General features: G+C 35.5%; 1 protein-coding gene across 1 annotated transcript in view; it reads left to right on the top strand.

Annotated features, from left to right (window-relative positions):
- Positions 1–200: 200 nt before the first annotated feature.
- The window catches only part of LOC149250792 (receptor-like protein kinase THESEUS 1), a 45,830-nt gene continuing 25,703 nt past the window's right edge, over positions 201–20,327 (top strand). The window contains exons 1-2 of the mRNA XM_089453754.1: positions 201–403; positions 690–1,037. Coding sequence (XP_089309880.1) covers positions 201–403; positions 690–1,037 — 551 coding nt within the window. The remainder of the gene's footprint in view (positions 404–689; positions 1,038–20,327) is intronic.

Here is a 20,327-nt window from a genome sequence, read left to right as displayed (position 1 = left end):
TCCTGCAAGAATGGTTGTTTTTGAGACAACATTTTGTTCATTCATTTTGTTAAACAATTCATGTGCCTTCCATATACTTCCACATTTTGCATTAATGTCTCTGAGGGAATTTTCTACAACCACATCATACAAAAACCCATTTCTAATTATTTCTTCATGGATATCCACACCTAGTTCTAGGGTTGCCATGTTACTACAAGATGGAAGAATGCTGGCAAAGGCAAAGGTCTCTGGCATTTGTCAATGCCATTGAGGTTGTCTTGGCCCCTGATGGGTTGATACCAACGAGGGTTCTGTCTATTCAGCCTCTTGTGGATGGTTATGCACTCTATGGCATAGCTTTGGAGACAGTCTATATGATTAATATGGGAGGAACTAAGATCGATTCTAGGAATGATACTTTGTGAAGAGTTTGGGAGACTCTTCAGAAGTATTTGAAGATAAAAAATACTGCTAAGAGTGCTTCTATTAATCCCAACTTTATCAAATACAATTCTCTTGTTAGTGACATTATTTCTCCTAACATGGTCTATGCAACAACACAGGAAATGGTTGTGAGTGCATCCAGTATTGTAAACCCAAAATTTCAACATTTCTTGGACTTTTAGTGTGGAATCTATTCTCACATATTTTGTTTGGATGCATTTTTGTGATATTGGTAGCTGAGCTATATATCTGTTGATTTGCAGTGCCTATATCAATGGCCAATCTGCATTAGCGGACTTTGATATGTCTAGCAAGGCAAGGGGGTTGGATGTGTCTTTCTATCGAGACTTTGTTGCCAACACTTTAGTTGGGGTGAAGTTGGTCCAGATCCAAGTTGGGCCGACAAGTCCTCTATATGATAATACCAATGTTAATGCTATACTAAATGGGTTGGAAATAATGAAGATAAGCAGTCCTTCTAGAAGTTTGGACGAGACCTATCCTATTCATGGCAATAGTCCTATGAATTCCAAAGGAAAAAATGAGAAGATGGGACCTATTATTGGATCAATTGTTGGATCTTTTGCTACACTGAGACTACTAGCAATAGGGTATTGCATATATATCCACCCAAAATCGAAGTGAATGAACTCCCCTCCAACCTGGTTGCCTCTTCCTTTGCATGGTGGGAATTCAGAAAATATGGCCAGCAATGTTTCCCCAGGTTCCCACAAGAGTGGTACTGGTAGCTATGTTTCGTCTGCACCTTCAAGTATGGGCTAGTTGTTTACAAATGCAGAGATACAATAATCTACCAACTTTGATGAAAATTTTATACTCGACATGAGATGTTTTTGTGCAGTTTATAAAGGTGAACTGGAAGATGGGACAATGTTTTGCTAAGGGATTTTTTCAAACATATCACTTGCAATTTATATGCTTCCCCATTTCACATACATGCTTACAAAGGCATTCCATACAAACATATTCATCTCAAAACCACTCCCTTGATTCGTTCATGAATCTCCATGCTTTGTTCTAGAGTTGCCAAAGTGGCACACATGAAGAACCGTATAAAATCTTTTGGATTCTAGCCCAATACTTTTATGTTGTATCTTTTCAGAGTTTCAGGCCTCAAGAGCATGTCAAGCAGTGATAATGTTCCATCAGACCACGTTTTCTAAAACAATTACCATGCCTTCTCTATAGTTCCACATTTCACATGCATGTCTATGAGGACATTTTCCACAAAGCCATCCAACTAAAATCTACTTATAATTATCTTCACACCACCTTCTAAAGCTTTCAATTTGGCACACAATTATAGAAATTAAATGCACCTTTTTCATTTTAATGATGTTTTATGCTAGTTATCAAAGTTTTATCTTAGCCATAGGGTATATGATATTAAGTTGTAGTTGGTGGACTTGGTCAATGGTGGTTAGAGGTAGCTGGTGAATTTTCAGGCCCTAGTTCAATGAATGGTGTGGTATCTTTTGTGACCTGACAGTAATCCAAGACGTCTTAAAATGCCATACTTTAGTTCCTCCATAGAATCATCTATCTTGGAAAATAATGGACTGATACAAGCTACTCTATTTTTCTCCCCTTCATTTCCAAGGAAGGTATTACTTTTGCATCATTGACATTAACTTTTGTTGCAAGACTTGGAGTCTTCATGCCTTCACCAATTTTGTAGAGTTTGTTGCTAGTTTTCTCAAACAAGAAGAAATAACGAATATGTTTTTCCTATCAATGCAATCTACACCAATATGCAAAACATTCTTTCACAAAACCCTATCTCTAGATAATAAAAATTTACAGTTTTGAGATGCTTTTATATAATCAAAATTTGTTACCATGATCACGTATTATGGTAGAAATACTTGAATAGGAGATCTACATAAGAATCTCTATAAAAAAATGTACTTGCAGTGAATAGATGAAGGGATTTTATATAGACATTGATGTTAGTGCCACCATTGCATTCAAATCTGGCAATGCTGACTGCATGGTGCATGCTGATGTACACTGTGGAATGCTATTAAGAGGACTTGTGCATGAAGTCTTATGTTCCTGTTTAGTATTGTTGCACACTACTACTAAATGAACAAGTCCTTAACTTTCACTGTTGTACTACAAATAGTTGCAACAAGCCATAAACAAATGACTCTACTAGTACCAAATTTCTGGTCACAACTTGTAGATCCCTTCTTTGACTTCTTAACATTAATTGTATGAATTATTATCTTTTCACTAGGCACTGATTTAATAATGGAAGCATACATGATATGATTTATGGCATGTCCTTTGATTTATGCAAGCCCAAGTTAGCTTCAAGAGTGGATATCATTGACGAGAGGTAATGGAAAAGCACCTACAATTCATATGGCTCATCTTATGACTGTATAAAATTTGAATGCACAAAGAGGTGCTACAAAGCAGCTATGGGTAATTATATTTGGAATGTGTGATATCATGTGGATGCATGGATATTTCATGGGTAATCTCTTTTCATTTTCTCACATCAAGTTTAGATTAGAAAACCAACCAACGTTTGCACAATCTCTTAATTTTTATCCCTGTCTATCGCTTTTTGTCTATATTGCATGAGTTAAAGGGAAGTGGCCCAGAAACTGTTTCTTTATTTTGCATTTCTCTTTATGAGTTCTTTTTTAAGTGGAAAACATTGATTTAATAATGGTACATACATGATATGATTTATTGCATGTCCTTCAATTTATGCAGGCCCAGGTTAGCTTCAAGAGTGGATAATGCTGAAGAGAGATAATTGAAAAGCACCTAGAATTCATAAGGCTCATCCTATGACTGTAACAAAAGTTGAAGGCACACAGAAGTGCTGCAGTGCAGCTATGGGTAATTATATTTGGAATGTGTGTGATCATATGGATGCATGGGATCCTAAACTTATAGATTTTATACTGTCCAACTTACATTGAAGAATAAATGTCGCTAAGGATGCCAAGTTTCATATTTGATGTTAAACAATTGATTCTTGAAAATTTTATCACAAGAAAAATGTTTTGCATTGTGTTATTGAGGCAACTTGATAATTTGAATGACCCATGCAAAGTAATTATGTATGTGATTTTCAATATATTTGCAAAATTTCAAAAACCCCCATTTTGAGAATAAGGTATAACAAGATTTTTTTTAGCTTGTTTTTAGTGGCTTAGGTTAAAATTTTTTATTAGAAGGATTTAGGATGTGAACCAGAGACTTGAACCAAACAAACATGTTAACATTCCTGGCACAAAAGCACATAGGGTTAGACCAAACTATGGAAATCATGCACCAGAAAGCATTTGTTGACCAATATTGGAGCTCTGTGCATGTTTGAAACTCAGTTAACCCGCCTAGCGTGGCTTGTGGGCAATTTTGTTATAGGCTCAGGAGTGTGGGGGCAGTCCCTCTAACTCAACCCTGGGCCTCCTCAGTGACAAACCACAAGTCTACCTTGCTGACCAATGGCAGGTCTACTGATTCTCCTGATACCTAAGCAAAACCAAAAAACAAAAAACATCCATGGTACAATCAATTTCAGTTACAAAATAAAAAATTAGTATATTTTCCTCTTTACCAAGGACCATAACAAATTAGAAAGAAGATAGGGCCACAACTTGAATTAAAAAAAAAAGTCCTTGTTAAAGCTTTTTGGGACTAAACAGAGCTAAGGGTTTTTAGGGGTCAATAAAACTACTAGAGTAGTCCTATATTTGATGGGTAATCTCTTGTCATTTTCTCACATCAAGTTTAGATTAGAAGACCAGACAACTTTTGCACAATCTCTTAATTTTTATGCTTGTCTATGGCTTTTTGTCTATATTGCACGAGTTAAAGGGAAGTGGCCCGAAAGTTGTTCTTCCTTGTTACATTTTATATATGAGTGGACACCTTGGAGGATGTTGGTGATGTGCTCCATCTCTTAGGGCATCTCTTCCAAATAGGGGACATCTGGGAGATGTCCTTCTTAGAGAGGAAACACTTTGGGATGTCCTTGTTGAAGTCATGAACATTACAACTCCTTTTGCATCAGTTAATGCCACTGATGCAAGGAATCCTATTTCAGGAATGAGGTCAGTAGACTTGGAAATGTCAAGGAGCCATTTATTTCCGACTAGAATTACTGGGGTTTCTAACTTAGGGAGGGGTGGGAGCAAGAATACCCTCAGGAAATTATGAGTCCACCTCACCCACTCACATTGTCAAAGAGGAATCACTTACCATAAATTTACAAAGCTTCTATGCTATTGTGAGGGATTGTTTGCTTCTTTTGTTTTCCATTCAAAGGAACCATTGCTCTGTGGATGTCAACTGGGTTCAGGTAATCCACTAACTCTTGACAACTTTCACTTGCTTGATCCAAATGCCTCTAGCCACCCTTTTTCTCACAGTAGCATTAACATTTCCAGGATGAACATTTTATAACCTCTTCTCAAGTGGTCTTCTACCCTCCATAAAGTTTGTGCATTGCAATTTTTCAAATCTAAATGGAACATTGGATGACCTTTTTGTTCTAATGAGGATTTTCAAAGATGAACCACTTACCATAAATTTATGAAGCTTCTCTGCTATTATGAGGGATTGTTTGCTTCTTTTGTTTTCCATGCGAAGGAACCTTTGCTATGTGGATGTCAACTGGGTTCAGGTAATCCACTAACTCTTGACAACTTTCACTTGCTTGATCCAAATGCCTCTAGCCACACTTTTTCTCATAGTAGCAGTGCTTATTATCACTGGAATTAGTTTTGTTGCATTATCATGATCAATGTTTCATAAGATTTTGTCAACCACAATATCCTGACTGACATTTGTAAAGATTTTATTCCCTGCATTATCATGGGCATCATGCTTACAAGGTTTGGAATCTGGTTGATTATCGTTGCAAGCATTCAACTTGTAGCTAATCCATGGCCTGAGAGGTGTATACTATGTGTTTCTATTATAGGCAAAGAAATCATTTTTTCTAGTTGGCATAACTGACATTTCTATTTTCTTTCCCTTTTATTCTGAAGTAGCTTCAAGAAACACATTCCAAGGTTTCCGGGCTACACTGTATAACATGGGTAGAGTTTGTCTTTAATGTCAAGTTTGAGGTGTGACTCTCCTTCCAAAATATCCTGGGACTTGCACCCAACCTCATCCGTTTTTGACACATGCCATCCAAGGATGTGGAACTCTTCTGCCAAAATTTCTTGGGACTTGTGCCTGCCAACATATTTTTTTGGCACATGTCCTTTGAGGGGGCTGTAGGGTAGATGACATGAGAATGGAATCTTGGTGGATTTTTAATGCTCCATTGGCTTCATCAGTGAACATGTGTGACTCCTTCCAAAATATTGCGGGACTTGTCTCATCTATTTTTTATACATGCCATCCAAGGATGTGGAACCCTTCTTCCTAAATTTGTCGGGACTTACACCTGGAATTATCTGTTTTTTTCACATGCACTTTGAGGGGCCTGTAGTGAAGACGACATGAGAATGGAATCTTGGTGGATGTTTAATGCTCCATTGGTTTCATCAGTGAACTGCAACTCCAACTATAGTTTGAGAAAAATGTCTCAATGATCTAGAATTTTTGGTAATAGGTTCCCTATTTCAATGCGAATGTCTAATGTAACTTAGAAGTTATTGCAATTTAGGGTCAATGTTAGCTATCATATATTTGTTTTTGTTTCAAGTAGAGAATTGGTTTTTTTTCAATCAACATTTTTGATAGTTTTGTTATATGACATTAGCTATGTTGTTCAGGTTATGTCATTACTATGGAATCCATTTGAGACTTGAGCCTTATGAATGTTCTATGCATGTGGAAGATATCATTCCTCGAAGTTATAGCTATTGACCTCATGCTTCTTAACAAATTTGTCATTATTTCAGTCAACTGCTTTAATGTAGGATATAGGTATTTGATTTCTCTGAATCCACTGTGATATCACATTGAGCCTTAGACATGTGTTGGAAGGTCTAACTTATTGGCTCAGTAACCAACTTCCAACTGGGATGTTATATGTGTTTTTTGGGAAATTTATTATCTTTGTACAATTTTTGGATTAATTTAAGGAAGAACAAATGTAAATGACTAATACTACTTTTAGGTCTTGGCAGGTTTTGAACTAAGTGAAAGCACTTCTCAACTTAGTGTCAAAGCTGCTTCAGTAGTTTCTCTATTATCTCCATCACTGCATTTATTCAGTCACACACTACAAACCTCTCTTTGGATTCTTGTAATATCATTGGTGCAACTTTTCTGTTTCCTTTTTTACAAACCCTCCACGTTCTATAATAAAAAGAGATAAAATTAATACATTAAACAAATTCGAACAATGTATCAAATTTCAAGGCACAATATCCAGTTATGCTAAATAACAGGCACAAATGTGACAAATCATCAATTTTGTCTTTATTTGCTGTCTAGCTAAGTTTCACGAAATGCCAAAACGTTTCAGAGTTTCCAAAATAGGTACGTTTAGAAATTTCACCTCCCAAAAATGGAAACCTCAACTGAAACATCAGCTGAAACATCATATATGTCTAGATATATATAAAAAAGGTTATAAATAAGTGAATAACACATTATCTTGCAAGAAAAAAGGGAATAAGACCCATAGATGACAATTTATAAGGAAAACCAAGTCTATATTAACTCTCATACATGATTACATGATGGTCAAGTTTTGGTCGAGTTTCGGGTATGGTTACGGCTAGAAACGTTGGGTTCCTAGAAGTTTTGTGCAACATAGTTGTCTAGTCATTTGTTTGAAAGAAGAAGATAGTAAGAAGAGGAGTTTGATATAAGTCTTGTTGTAGTTTGTCTTCCCAATATTTTATATGGGTGAAAATATTTTGTTTTCTAAGATGGACTTTTGTCTGTTGTAGAACCACATTTAGTTTTACCAATCAACATTGTAGCCCTGTGCAATCATACTGGTTATATGCCCCTGTCTAGGATCAAGGCTCTTGCAAGTAGAGCTGTAAGTACTAATACTAACAAGATCACATGAAGTTAAACTATCAACATTATGTTTTGGTAACTTTCTTAATCATAATGAAATTTTGTTAGAAATTGTGAGGGATGGATGAGACTGTCATGTAGAACACTATGGATGTACTCTGATTCATTATTTTTGATTCGTTTGGTTATATATTCTACACACCACTCTTACGCCATATATGGTCCTAGTTGGGATTGGTGGTTGCTTCTCGGAAGAACTTTATTAAGTATCTGACCTCTGGTTTTAGTTGCATTGTTATTCCTGGTGGTGTTCGAGAAATATTTTATATGGAGTATGGTACAGAGGTCAGTTCTTCTCCACTATCTATGTAAATACTAAATGTTCATTTTATGGTAATTATTCTGAGGTTCTGTTTTTATTGAAAAAGAATGTCTCTCATGAGAGCTAGTGGGAACTTAGAAGCACTGGTTTAGAGAGAAATATGGAGAGCTAGTGGGAACTTAGAAGCACTGGTTTAGAGAGAAATATCACTTAGGCACTATGCAAATGTATCATGTTCTTCAAGGAAATGATATATGAATAGGTGAACTTACTTTAAAATTACTACATTTTGATAGGTTGCTATTCTGAGAAAGAGGCATGGATTTGTCCGTCTGGCTATTGAAACTAGTTGTCCCTTACTCCCTCTGTTTTGCTTTGGTGAGGTTGGTGAACGTGAGAATCATTTATTTAAATTATTGAAGTTGTCTCCTTGAGATATCTCATTCAATTTTCAAATTTATTTTTTCTTTGTTTCTAATGTTTATTATTAGTATATAATGATACCTTACTATGCCACAACATTTGTATTTATTGACACATTAGGTCTTAGCCTTTTACTAATTTTCCTTATTCTTACTTGATATTTTATTCAGATTGAGGCATACAGATGGTGGAGACCAAGAGGAGAGCTATACAATCATCTTGCATGGGATATTCGGTTCACGCCATGTATTTTGGGGAAAATTTGGGTAGTCATATTGGCCCTTCCTTTTTGTTTTCTATCAATTTTATTTAATGACAGTATCTTATGTTCCTTTGCCTTTTTCCTTGTGCTTTAGCACTAAAATATTTTCTCCTTTTATGTTGCTAGTAGTGTTTCTGGTTTAGCTGCTTGAAATTTGAAATATGGACTCAGGGGAAATTGCAAAGCTTAAAGGTGTATTTAGATGTTTTTTTATTAAAGCTTCCTTTGAATACTACTGAATCTAAATACAGACAAGGCACTTTATAAAAAAATGTGGGCTGCATCAAGCAGTTGCCGGGAGATAAGAGACCCTGAAGCCTAGATATCTAGATAACTTACAAGCCAAAAAAATAACAAATTCCAGATAGGCCACATGTATAGTACAAACTTTAAAACGAAATATATTGAAATTAAAGTAGGGCTAGCTAGCCCACTCAAGTTGTCAAGTCATGCAATAGTAGGAATCATTACTATTGGGCAGAGGATCTTCTTTGTCATTTGGGGGTGGCCCCCAACCTTGAACAGTGGACCTAAGACCAGTGATAATGGGTTCCCAAACATCATCTCATTGATTGGGTTTGGGAGGCTTCTCATCCTTGGAGACAACGAGATCCAGGTAACAAAACTTTTCATTTTGGGAGGGACACGGAGGATTTAGCTATGGTGACTTTCGCAATGCTGCCAAAATGCATGGCTAGTTCAGTCTCAAAGGTGACCTTTAGACCAAAGAGACCAAGTAGAATGGGCAGCGTTAGTAAAGGGTTCCTTGTTCATGTTTCAAGGTGCACTACCTTAAAAGTTTAGAGGTTGGCATAGATACCCAATCTCTATCTCCAACTTGCAAACCTATAATTAGATCTGCAAATGGAGGTTTGAAACTGTGGAAAAATTAGGAAGCCATCATCCCAGGTAAAGCATTTACTATGTTGGCTTTGGTTAAATAGATACTCATTTCTTCTTTTGCATATGAAAAAAATAGACTTCAATTCCAATAATTTTCCATGTTGCATCAATGTCAATGTTCCAAGGAAGTCTATCTCCTAATAGGGTGGCTTTCTAAGAGACACAGTGTTAGTTTTATCTCTTGCTGCTGATATTTTATCCTTTAGCATAGGTGTAGCAGGTTCTATAGCAGCACTACCTTAGTTCCTATCCATAGCATAGAGAGGCACATTGGTTGAGATCACATCAGTGTTTATGTTAATTTTAGGCAACGATGGTATGTTCTATGCTTTAGAGAAATTTTACTTCAATTTATTTATTAGCACAGTATCAATATTCAGATTAGAAATCACAACAGTGCAGTTATGTAGACTCCTAACTGAAACGTACGAAAAGACTGTTATCCTCCCCAGCTGCCCCTAATCACACACACACAATTGATGAGAAAATCTAGAAAAATCCAAAATAACATAAAACCCATAACTTATGGTCAGTTGCTTCGGAAAAGGATGTTGGAAGCTTTTGAAGTATATATGGATTTGAAGACATCAAGGCTTGGCTATAATGGGCCCCATATTGCACAAATTCAGATCTGAAATTAAAAAGGGCTTCAAGTGGACAAAACGTCACACTTTCAGTCTTTTCCATGTTGAAATAAACACTGAAACAACAATATAATTGGCCTTACAATGCGATAAGGCAGCCTTGAAAATTTTCATGACAATGCTCTAGAACTACCCCAAAGATGTCTTCAAGGTCCAACACTCTAGTCCAGATTTTTCTCCACCATGAATCATGAATGGCAAAGTGACAAGTCCTCTTTTATAGGCTCTCCTTGCAACTATCTTTTGGAAAAAAATAATACGAGCATGGCTTACAGACCCTCAATAGTAGAGCACTTCACTTCAATGGGTCAATCTCATTGATTTAGATGCTTTGATCAAGTCAAACATGTGACATGTCATTCCTCCAAGTTGGGCACCCCTCTCGAAGAGTGGGTATGCTTTGAAAATGGGTTGACCTAGGGGATTGTTCTGCTTCTTGTGCCAAGTGTCATTACCAATGTCTTTAGTCTTCCTTATTCTGAGGGCTTCCAATTATTTTATTTTTTTACCTATAATAAAAGCCAAAAAATAGGGACGTCCTATGTAATAATGCCAACGAGGGGTCTATCTTGGATTCCCTCCTAACGTGTAGGGTGCTACTCAAACAAAGTCATCATGCCTCCAAATATGTGAATTTTCCTTGAAAAATGAGAGCAATGCCAAAAATGACCTCCAGTAGTCCAAACTACATTAAATAATAGAGAAAGGTCCCCTCATAAACCAAGTCTTCTACCAAAAGTCTCTCTTAAGCCCCCCTTCACATATAGCACTCAAGATCTCATACGCATGAGTTGGTAACAATAGCCCATGGGGTAGATCTATGAAGACAACTACAAATTCATTAATCAACCTTTTCTCTTCCCCTTTTTTTGTTGGTTTTTGTTCCTGTACCTTGACATGCAAAGCTTTCATGGAATTACATTAAAGGATGAAACACAAGTTACTTTTAACTAGTTTTGTTATTTTGTTTGTGGAAATCAACTTTTTTACATTATGTTGCGACCTAATCATAGCTAATGTCCTCCTTCAAGTTTCATGTACTCATCCAAATTAATTGGAAATTTTGCGAAGGTCTTCAACCTCTACACTCATTACCACATCAATGTCAACTAAAACCATGATGTAGATATCAAACTTAGTACATAATTGTTGTGTTGTACTTTCAATGATTTAACCACTCGTGTGCACTCCATCATAACATCATTGGCTACTGTAACTTGGAAATTTGGCTATGGATTTACTTTTGAATTCATTGATAATACTAACTTGGAATCTATAAAGTTATGGGTTCTGCCAAACTCAATAAGCACAACTAGAGTCCTCCCCTTGACCTTGCTCCTTACTTGCAGGGTTTGATATTGGGTTACCCCATGTATGGAAATGAGGGAAACTATTGGAATCTCTTGTTGATCTTTGTTATCCATGTGAGTAATTTATTCCTCATCCTTTGCTATCTACTCTGGTAATCATGTGGATCTTTCGAGGGGACTAGCACTTGTGTGCAATAATATACATAGCAAATAAATCTGTAGGAGAAATATTTTCTATATGTAGGCTAGCTTGGTGAAACTCTTTAGAGTAGTAGGTCATAGGGCATTGTTGCTTCGTATTCTGAAAAGGTGAGAAGTAGTCTTCTTGGATGTAAGCCTAAAAGTTTAGATAAAAAGTAGTGACATATTCATCTCGAGTAGTAATTTCATGTTGATCACCTTCATGTTACTTCATTTGCCACTAATAAAATGCATGTCCTTCTAGTGTAGGGTTGCAAATTGGATTTTCTAATAGTCCTCCATATGATTTAGTTGAAAGACATGTAACAACATACAAATCCAAACCGTTGGTTTAGTCTTTTCATTGACTACATTAAACTTGTGAATGGTAATCCTCTCAAGTAGTGGTTGGTTGATTAATATGATTTCCTTTTGAATTATCTTGATTTTGATGACTCCCATGCTAGGCCTTCCTCCCATTAATGTTTCCTACAAAGAATTTCAATCATTATCATGTCAGTTAGCCTTTTTTTTCAATCTTGGGGTCTCCATTGATCTTCTTCCTTAATACTACTACCTTCTTCCCTTCCCTTTTGCTCATTGCCACAATTAATATATAAATTGATTAATTCACTTGTTTCACAAGGTCTCTCATTCCATCCAAGGGAATCATTATGGCTTCTTTCACTAATAATTCAATCTTTGGCTTTCTAATTATCTTCCCCATGAGATGATGAAAAAGAAGCCATAATTGGTGACTACCCATGAGACCAAGAAAGTGGCTTTGATATAATTGTTATGAACCAAACAATTAAAAGCTGATTTTTTGTTTTGAAAGAAATTCAAACAATGGTAAGTGTTAAATCTCTTATTACCAACCCAGATTTATTTACCTACAACAATTCTCCATCATTCATTAATCTAGGAAATCAAGGTTTTCAACTCACAGAAAATTACAAGGAAAAATGCATTTAATGGAACTTTTAACCCCACATACAATGAATTTGGCCCAAGGAATTCAGCCTCTATGAAATCAACCTATGAAGGAACTTGGTCTGGAGTATTCCGCCCCAACAAATTTCCATCAAATCGACATTGCACCTTCCCTTTGAGCTACCATTGCGCCTTAGGAAATTCGGCCCTCGAAAATAATTTTCTCCAATCAAATTGACCTCCCTCTCTCTTCAACAACTTGGCCCTCCAATTTCCAGCAATTTGTCCTCTTGATACACCCTCTAGTCCTCCTAAACTTTTCATCCTATGCACTTCAGTCTACTGAGCCACTTGCACCAGATAAAATCGCCTTCTCTTTTTCTGTCCCCTCTCTTCTGTTTTCACCTATTCCTTAGGGTTATTTTTATAATATTCATTGATCATTGTATAACATGGGTCGACTTTGTCTTTAATTTCAAGTTTGAGGTGTGACTATCCTTCCAAAATATCCTGGGACTTGCACCCAGCCTCATCCATTTTTGACACATGCCATCCAAGGATGTGGAACTCTTCTGCCAAAATTTCCTAGGACTTGCACCTGCCATCATCTGTTTTTGGCAAAAGCCCTTTGAGGGGGCTATAGGGCAGACGACATGAGAATGGAATCTTGGTGGATGTTTAATGCTCCATTGGCTTCATCAATGAACAGGTGTGACTCTCCTTCCAAAATATCATAGGACTTGTCTCATCTGTTTTTGATACATGCCATCCAAGGATGTGGAACACTTATTCCTAAATTTGTCGGGACTTGCACCTAGCGTCATTTGTTTTTGGCACATGCACTTCGAGGGGGCTGTAGGGTAGATGACATTAGAATGGAATCTTGGTGGATGTTTAATGCTCCTTTGGTTTCATCGGTGAACTACAACTCCAACTATAGTTTGAGAAAAATTGCTCAATGATCTAGAATTTTTGGTAATAGGTTCCCTATTTCAATGTAAATGTCTGATGTAACTTTGAAGTTATTGCAATTTAGGATCAATGTCAACTATCATATATTTGATTTTGTTTCAAGTTGAGAATTGGTTTTTCTTTCAATCAACATTTTTGATAGTTTTGTTATATGGCATTAGCTATGCTGTTCAAGTTATGTCATTACTATGGAATCCATTTGAGTTCCTTATCAACAATCATCAATGAATGTTTCACATGCCTCTTCTATGATGAATGTATGGCCACTACAAATTTATTAGTTGACTCCTAGTCCCATAGGAGTGGGGAGAGACCCAATCTGAGTTTATTCCTTCCAACCTTGGATGGTGGAAATCATTGATTTAATAATGGAAGCATACATGATATTATTTATGGAATGTCCTTCAATTTATGCAGGGCTAGGTTAGCTTCAAGAGTGGATACCATTGAAGAGAGATAATGGAAAAGCACCTAGAATTCATATGGCTCATCCTATGAATGTATAAAATTTGAATGCACACAAAGCACTGCAGAGCAGCTATGGGTAACTATAATTGGAATGTGCGAGATCATGCGGATGCATGGATATTTGATGGGTAATCTTGTCATTTTCTCACATCAAGTTTAGATTAGAACACCAACCAACTTTTGCACAATCTCTTAATTTGTACGCTTGTCTATGGCTTTTTGTCTATATTGCACGAGTTAAAAGGAAGTGGCCCAGAAATTGTTTCTTTATTTATAGTTATCTTTATGAGTTATTTTTAAAGTGGAAATCATTGATTTGATAATGGTACATACATGATATAATTTATGGAATGTCCTTCAATTTATGCAAGCCTAGGTTAGGTTCAAGAGTGGATACCACCGAAGAGAGATAATTGAAAAGCACCTAGAATTCATATGGCTCATCCTATGACTGTAATAAAATTTGAAGGCACATAGAAGTGCTGCAACGTAGCTATGGGTAATTATATTTGGAATGTGTGAGATCATATGGATGCATGGATATTTGATGGGTAATTTCTTGTCATTTCCTCACATCAAGTTTAGATTAGAAGACTAGACAACTTTTGCACAATATCTTAATTTTCATGTTTGTCTATGGCTTTTTGTCTATATTGCATGAGTTAAAGGGAAGTGGCCCAAAAATTGTTCTTCCTTGTTACATTTTATATATGAGTGGACACCCTAGAGGATGTTGGTGATGCCCTCCATCTCTTAGGGCATTTCTTCCAAATAGGGGACATTTGGGAGATGTCCCTCTTAGAGGGGAAACACTCTAGGGTGTTGCTTCTTACGCAAGAACATCTAAACATTCCTTGTACATGGGATATTTTATGGTGTCAACGTTGATTTCACGCCATTTTAAGACAACTACATAAAAACTAAATCATTCACCAATTCGAAGCCTAACCTATGTCAAAAAATGTGGACAAGTTGCAATAGCTTTAGAGGGTCCTTTTTTGAAGTTATATGCTTGGAGATTATTATTTGTTTGTCGGGTTAGAGATTCAAAGGGTAGTAATGAATTTTTGATGTGGGAATCCAGAATATTGAGCAAAATTGGGCTTGCGGTTTCAATATTCAGACCAATAAGTTATTCTTTTACCTCCAGGTTCAATTGATTTTTTTTTTTTAATTATTTTGAAATCATTTTCATTTTTGGTAGCAAGCATTTTGCTTTCCTTATCATTCTTCTTTGCGATCACAACTTTACAAGGTATAATTTTGAAGTGGAGGGAGATGATCACATTGTATTTATTTAGGATTCATCATATTTGTTTATGTATTTCTCTATGCAATATAGTACACACAAATGATCAAGAATAATGATCAATTCTTGATAGACCTTGTTTCTTTGTCCATGTTGAGTTGGACCTAATTCTTTATAGAAACATTTTTCTTAATGCCATTTCATAGAGACATATAATCGAGCTTAGGATTAGCAGATGCTTCCATCACTGTGTCTATCTTTTAGAACCAAGATATAATACATTCATCTATTTGAAATCTGAGTGCCTTTAGAGCTAGAACTTTGTAGCAGTACTTGCAATAGTATCGAACTTGAGGGCTTCATATGAAGACACGACGAAAGAGGCGTGTGTATAGGGAAGTGTAGGACATGTGTTTGATACTTCCACACATTTTGATGGCATGCCAATAGAAATGTTATTGTTTTTGGACACATTGGCGTTGGTTAGTTTCAAAAAAGTTCTCTGTCAAATATGTTGTTTTCATGAAGTAATATTTCCAACTGAGAGGATAAATACTTGGCATGCATAGGACATAGTGGTGTTGTTTCTTGCATGTATTTGTGATTTATTAGTATTCCACCACTAATAACTTCATTACGTAGCTACTCGTTTAGTAATATATTAAAACAATGACTTGTTAAAGGAAAAACATTTTGGTTTGTTTTAACGCCATAAAGTGGAAGAAAAATTAGATTTGAATTAGAAAAATGGAATATATTTTGAAAAATATGTTTTTTGATCAAATATTATATAGGCCCATTGCATGATCATTAAAACAAATAGTCATGACAATAAGCAATGATTTTGGAAAAATGAATTACATAACTCTCCAACTCAAAAACATGTTAGCATATTCAGTTTCGTGTGCATTAGAGAAAAACGAATGAGTAACATTAAGTTTTATTTGAATATTTATAGAATCATTTTAGATATTTTAAATGGAAATTGCATGTGCTAATCTTGCTCAATTAATTACAGGGAAAACAAGGGGCATACATAATTTGTTGGCTTCTTGGAATTGGATTCATTTTCTCTCGGAATGGTACGCTGACAATTGAAGATTACTATGTTGAAGCTATATTCCCAGTTAGTATCGCAGTTTATAAAGTTGCGTCTTATTATTTTCTACTTTATTGTTGTAATCTTGTGTTAGCAATACTTTTCTCCACCCATTAGATTTTTACTGACCAATTTTATTATTGAAGTGCCACTGCTTCTTAAATATAACTAGAGGAAACGATACAACTACAAAAGTGAAGCATGAAACATTCTTAATAGAAATAGCTAGCTTCGATGTGTTTGATTATGTTGTATAAAATAAAAATTGTAATGTACCATAAGCATGGGAATTCAAAATACTGGGATAGAAATTTGTGCTTCTATTTGCATTTATTAATTTAGTTGAAGATAACATTTGATGAACAAATATTGTACACTGATTGTTGAAGTGTCACTGCTTCTTAATATAACTAGAGGAAACGATACAACTACAAAAGGGAAGCATGAAATATTCTTAATAGAAATAGCTACCTCCGATGTGTTTGATTATGTTTTATAAAATCAAAATTGTAATGTCCATAAGCATGGGAATTCAAAATATTGGGATAGAAATGTGTGCGTCTATTTGCATTTATTACTTTACTTGAAGATAACATTTGATGAACAAATGTTGTACACTGAGAACATAGTAGGTACAAAATTTATTCTATAGTGATGTTTTATTTTCTTTGTCTATATAGGTTATCTGGCCACATAGTGGTCATTATTTCCCAACTAAAGAAAACTTGTTCGAGTTTCTTTCTTTTATTGGGAAAAATGACATTAACAATATTGCTAATGTTAAGGTATATATCGTATAAATCATTTATAGTCTCTTTTAGTTTATATTCCAGTGTTCATCGACTTTCATGTCTTATACTTTGCAATGTATCTTTTTTTTAGGAAAGGAACTCAGTATTGATGGTAAGAAGCAAGAATTGAAGAAAGAAGATGACATAGGAAAACCCACGTATACCCACACTATGCATGTAAAATGCCCATACCTGTTTTGCCCCAGGAATTTTAACTCTCTGTTGAGTCAAATCTTCAATCCTTAATGGTTTAAGGCCCCCTTTTAATAAATCCCTATAGAATGATATATTAACTAAACACAGTCTTCCCTTCATTCATCCCCATTCATCGAGATTCTATTCACCTCATAAACCTTCTATACCTTAAGCCTGAACATATACAACTTCATTAAACTTTAATGTACTGTACACATATATAACCAAACCCCACAAAACCTTTATGCTTTGGTATTCATAGGCTTAACCCACAAATCATCTATCGGTGCTATTTATATTATAAACCCTTTATAACAAAAGTTCATTTAAAACATACCTTTTCCACTTTTCCACAGTCTTTACACATTTATCAATGCATGCCTTATTGCTATCGCTATTGCAATTCTCCTTTCGCATCTCACACGACTCTTTATCGCATCCGATATGCGATAACCCTCCGGACTTCACTATAACATAAACCACATTCATTACTTTCTTGGGTCCTCTCTTCCATCACACATCACAAATCTTTTCGCCCGTTTAACATCGCATACCACATTATTTATCGGCTCGCTCCACATCACATGTCGCATTGGTTAAGGCCCGACACATTACCATCGAATGTTTGTGATGCGATCAAATCTCCGATTGCATTAGACATTGCAATCGCATATCACAATCGCTTGTGGCCGAGGTTGAATCACTCACCAAAGAAACATTGTGATGTGAGATATATTAAAGCTCCTCCATCGTTGGTCCAATCACTCGATCCAATGGTCAGCGATGATTCGGCATATCGTAATCGCAATTCCATTAAGGCTGATTCATTCACTTACTTGATAAGTTGCAATGTGATATTCATAACTCCATTCTATGTGACTTGATCTCATCTGTTGATCTAATAGATCCAACGGTGCCTGTGCATCGATTCTTTAATATTTGGTTCTTCACTTGGTTTTTTTTCAGCCATTCTTCAATGTTCTCTATGGTTTTGGTTTTCTTCAAGGTTTCTTATCCTTTTTCATATGCCTTTGATCACTATCATTCCAGAGTATTACGTTGATCCTTTGAATCATTTCAAAGATCCATTATAATTCTTCAAATCATTCTTCTCTCTATGTATTCTGTCGAACTCTACTTGCATACATATATTGTATTGGATTCTGATTCGTTCATAATTCATCATGCCATACTCGAATCACAAACTTATACAATTTCAAAATTAATCTTTGTATATAAGCATATAAACAAATGATTACATATTGAGAATCTCCATCCCTTTCTAGCCAAATTCTTCTAATTAATGGCCTCTGTTTACAATCTGCCCATAGGCTTATAGTCACCCTCTAATTAGTTTGGTTATCTGTCCAACCATCTAGGGCTTACATTTATACAAAAGGATTCTAAAAGCAATTCATGTTTTAGATCCATAAACCTCTCAACAAAATCCTAAATCTCTTCCTTATCTCTAAGGATCCTCTTCAATCCCCAAAATCATGAGCTAACTCCTAATCTGAGTTTTACAATTAATTCTCAAATCCCTCAATTTCTCAACTATCCTAAATCTCTCATATTCTCATACATTCGCGAATATTTACAAATATGTCTGAAAATATTCAATAATTCCTATTCTCATTAAAATCACTCAAAAGCCTAAATAATTACATTAATTCACACTTAGGAAACCAAATTCCTTGGAAACACAAGACCCCCTATGCCTTACTAAATACAATGGTATTATTGAGATGAATTCTCCTGCATCAAACTCCCAAAGTGGAAAATATTCATGATCTCCAGATCATGTGTGTTTATAGAAAACCTCTAGGGTCCCAAAATTTAGTTTGTAACTACCCAAATGCCTTGCACCTTTGCTGCTATTGTATGTATGCTGTCTTTTGTTTCATGTTTCTCTCCTTGTCAATCAGGTTCATACTTTGACTGATCATCCTTCCAGCTACTATCAATCTCCTCCATACGAACTGTTTCATCATCAACTGCCATAATTCTTCAATCTCTGTTTCCAGCATATCCTTGGACTGGTCCATACTCTACCACTTACGTGTTTCTCTTTCTCTTTGTTTCAGATTATTATTGTTTTCCACTAACGTTGGCACCTTCACATGCTACATCTCACTGCACATTGTCCATTTGTATTTAAACTGTTAATTACTTTCCTCAGTCTCTTCTACTTCAGCTTCTACCATTACTCTTGATATTACTTCAGGTATTGCTGTAGATATTGCTTCCACCCAAGCTTCCTGAATATCTTTGAATATATCTCCCTATACAACATCTAATTTCTTCTCATTGTCTGCAACAAAACTTACACTCATAAAACAATTGTTAAAATAAAAATCATATGGCTTCTGCGGCTTTTCTTCCTTTAGCAACAATTTAGTTTGCTTCTCTAATTCTTCCTCCTCTGTTAGCACATCAGTATGTTGTTTTGAATTCTCAACAGAATTCACAAGATTGTCAGGTAGTCTCTCATCCACACCATCTGTTTCAATGATATCTTTCTGTCCCTGTCCACTGCAGTGAACTTCTTCATTCTCATCCAATTCTAACTTTAGAATCTGAACACTTAATTTTTGGTTTTCTAGTCTTTTCTCCAAAAGACTTAACTCTTGCCACAAATTTTCCATCTCACTTGGGATTTTGCCTAAAATTTCTGTACAATCCTTGGTATCTTATTCTTTATCACAATTACAACTTCTTGTTGAAACTACCTCTTCCTTCTTGATTAGAATAAAATCTTGGTCCTCCATCTTTGTGATAGTTTTAGATGTCTGCTCATCACTATCCCTTTGATCATTTAAGAAAATCAATTCCTCATTGTTTTTTCCAATAGAAAATTTCCTATCATAAGTCATAACTGTCTCATCCTTACTAAAGATATTTCCTCCACTAAACATGGAATTTATGAACTCCTTCTGTTGTAATAACTCAACTTGATCTTCATTTGAAAGACAGTCATCATCATACTTTACTTGGAAAATTTCAGCTTCATTCAAGATAGTTCCATAAAATAGTTTGTATTCTACAATACCTACATTCACACACACCTTGTAAGTTGTAAAACCACAAGACCTCATGATCTCATTTGATGATTCAATCACCAATTCCTCCCGTTGTTCCAAGTCCTTTACATAGCTTAGAAATACTTCGATGG

The sequence above is a fragment of the Pinus tabuliformis genome, chromosome 7 (assembly GCF_031772625.1).
Source record: "Pinus tabuliformis cultivar Carrire ecotype Pingquan chromosome 7, CPIR1, whole genome shotgun sequence".
Classification (NCBI taxonomy): domain Eukaryota; kingdom Viridiplantae; phylum Streptophyta; class Pinopsida; order Pinales; family Pinaceae; genus Pinus; species Pinus tabuliformis.
Note: the sequence above shows the minus strand (reverse complement) of the source record. Positions and strands in the feature narration are given on the sequence as shown.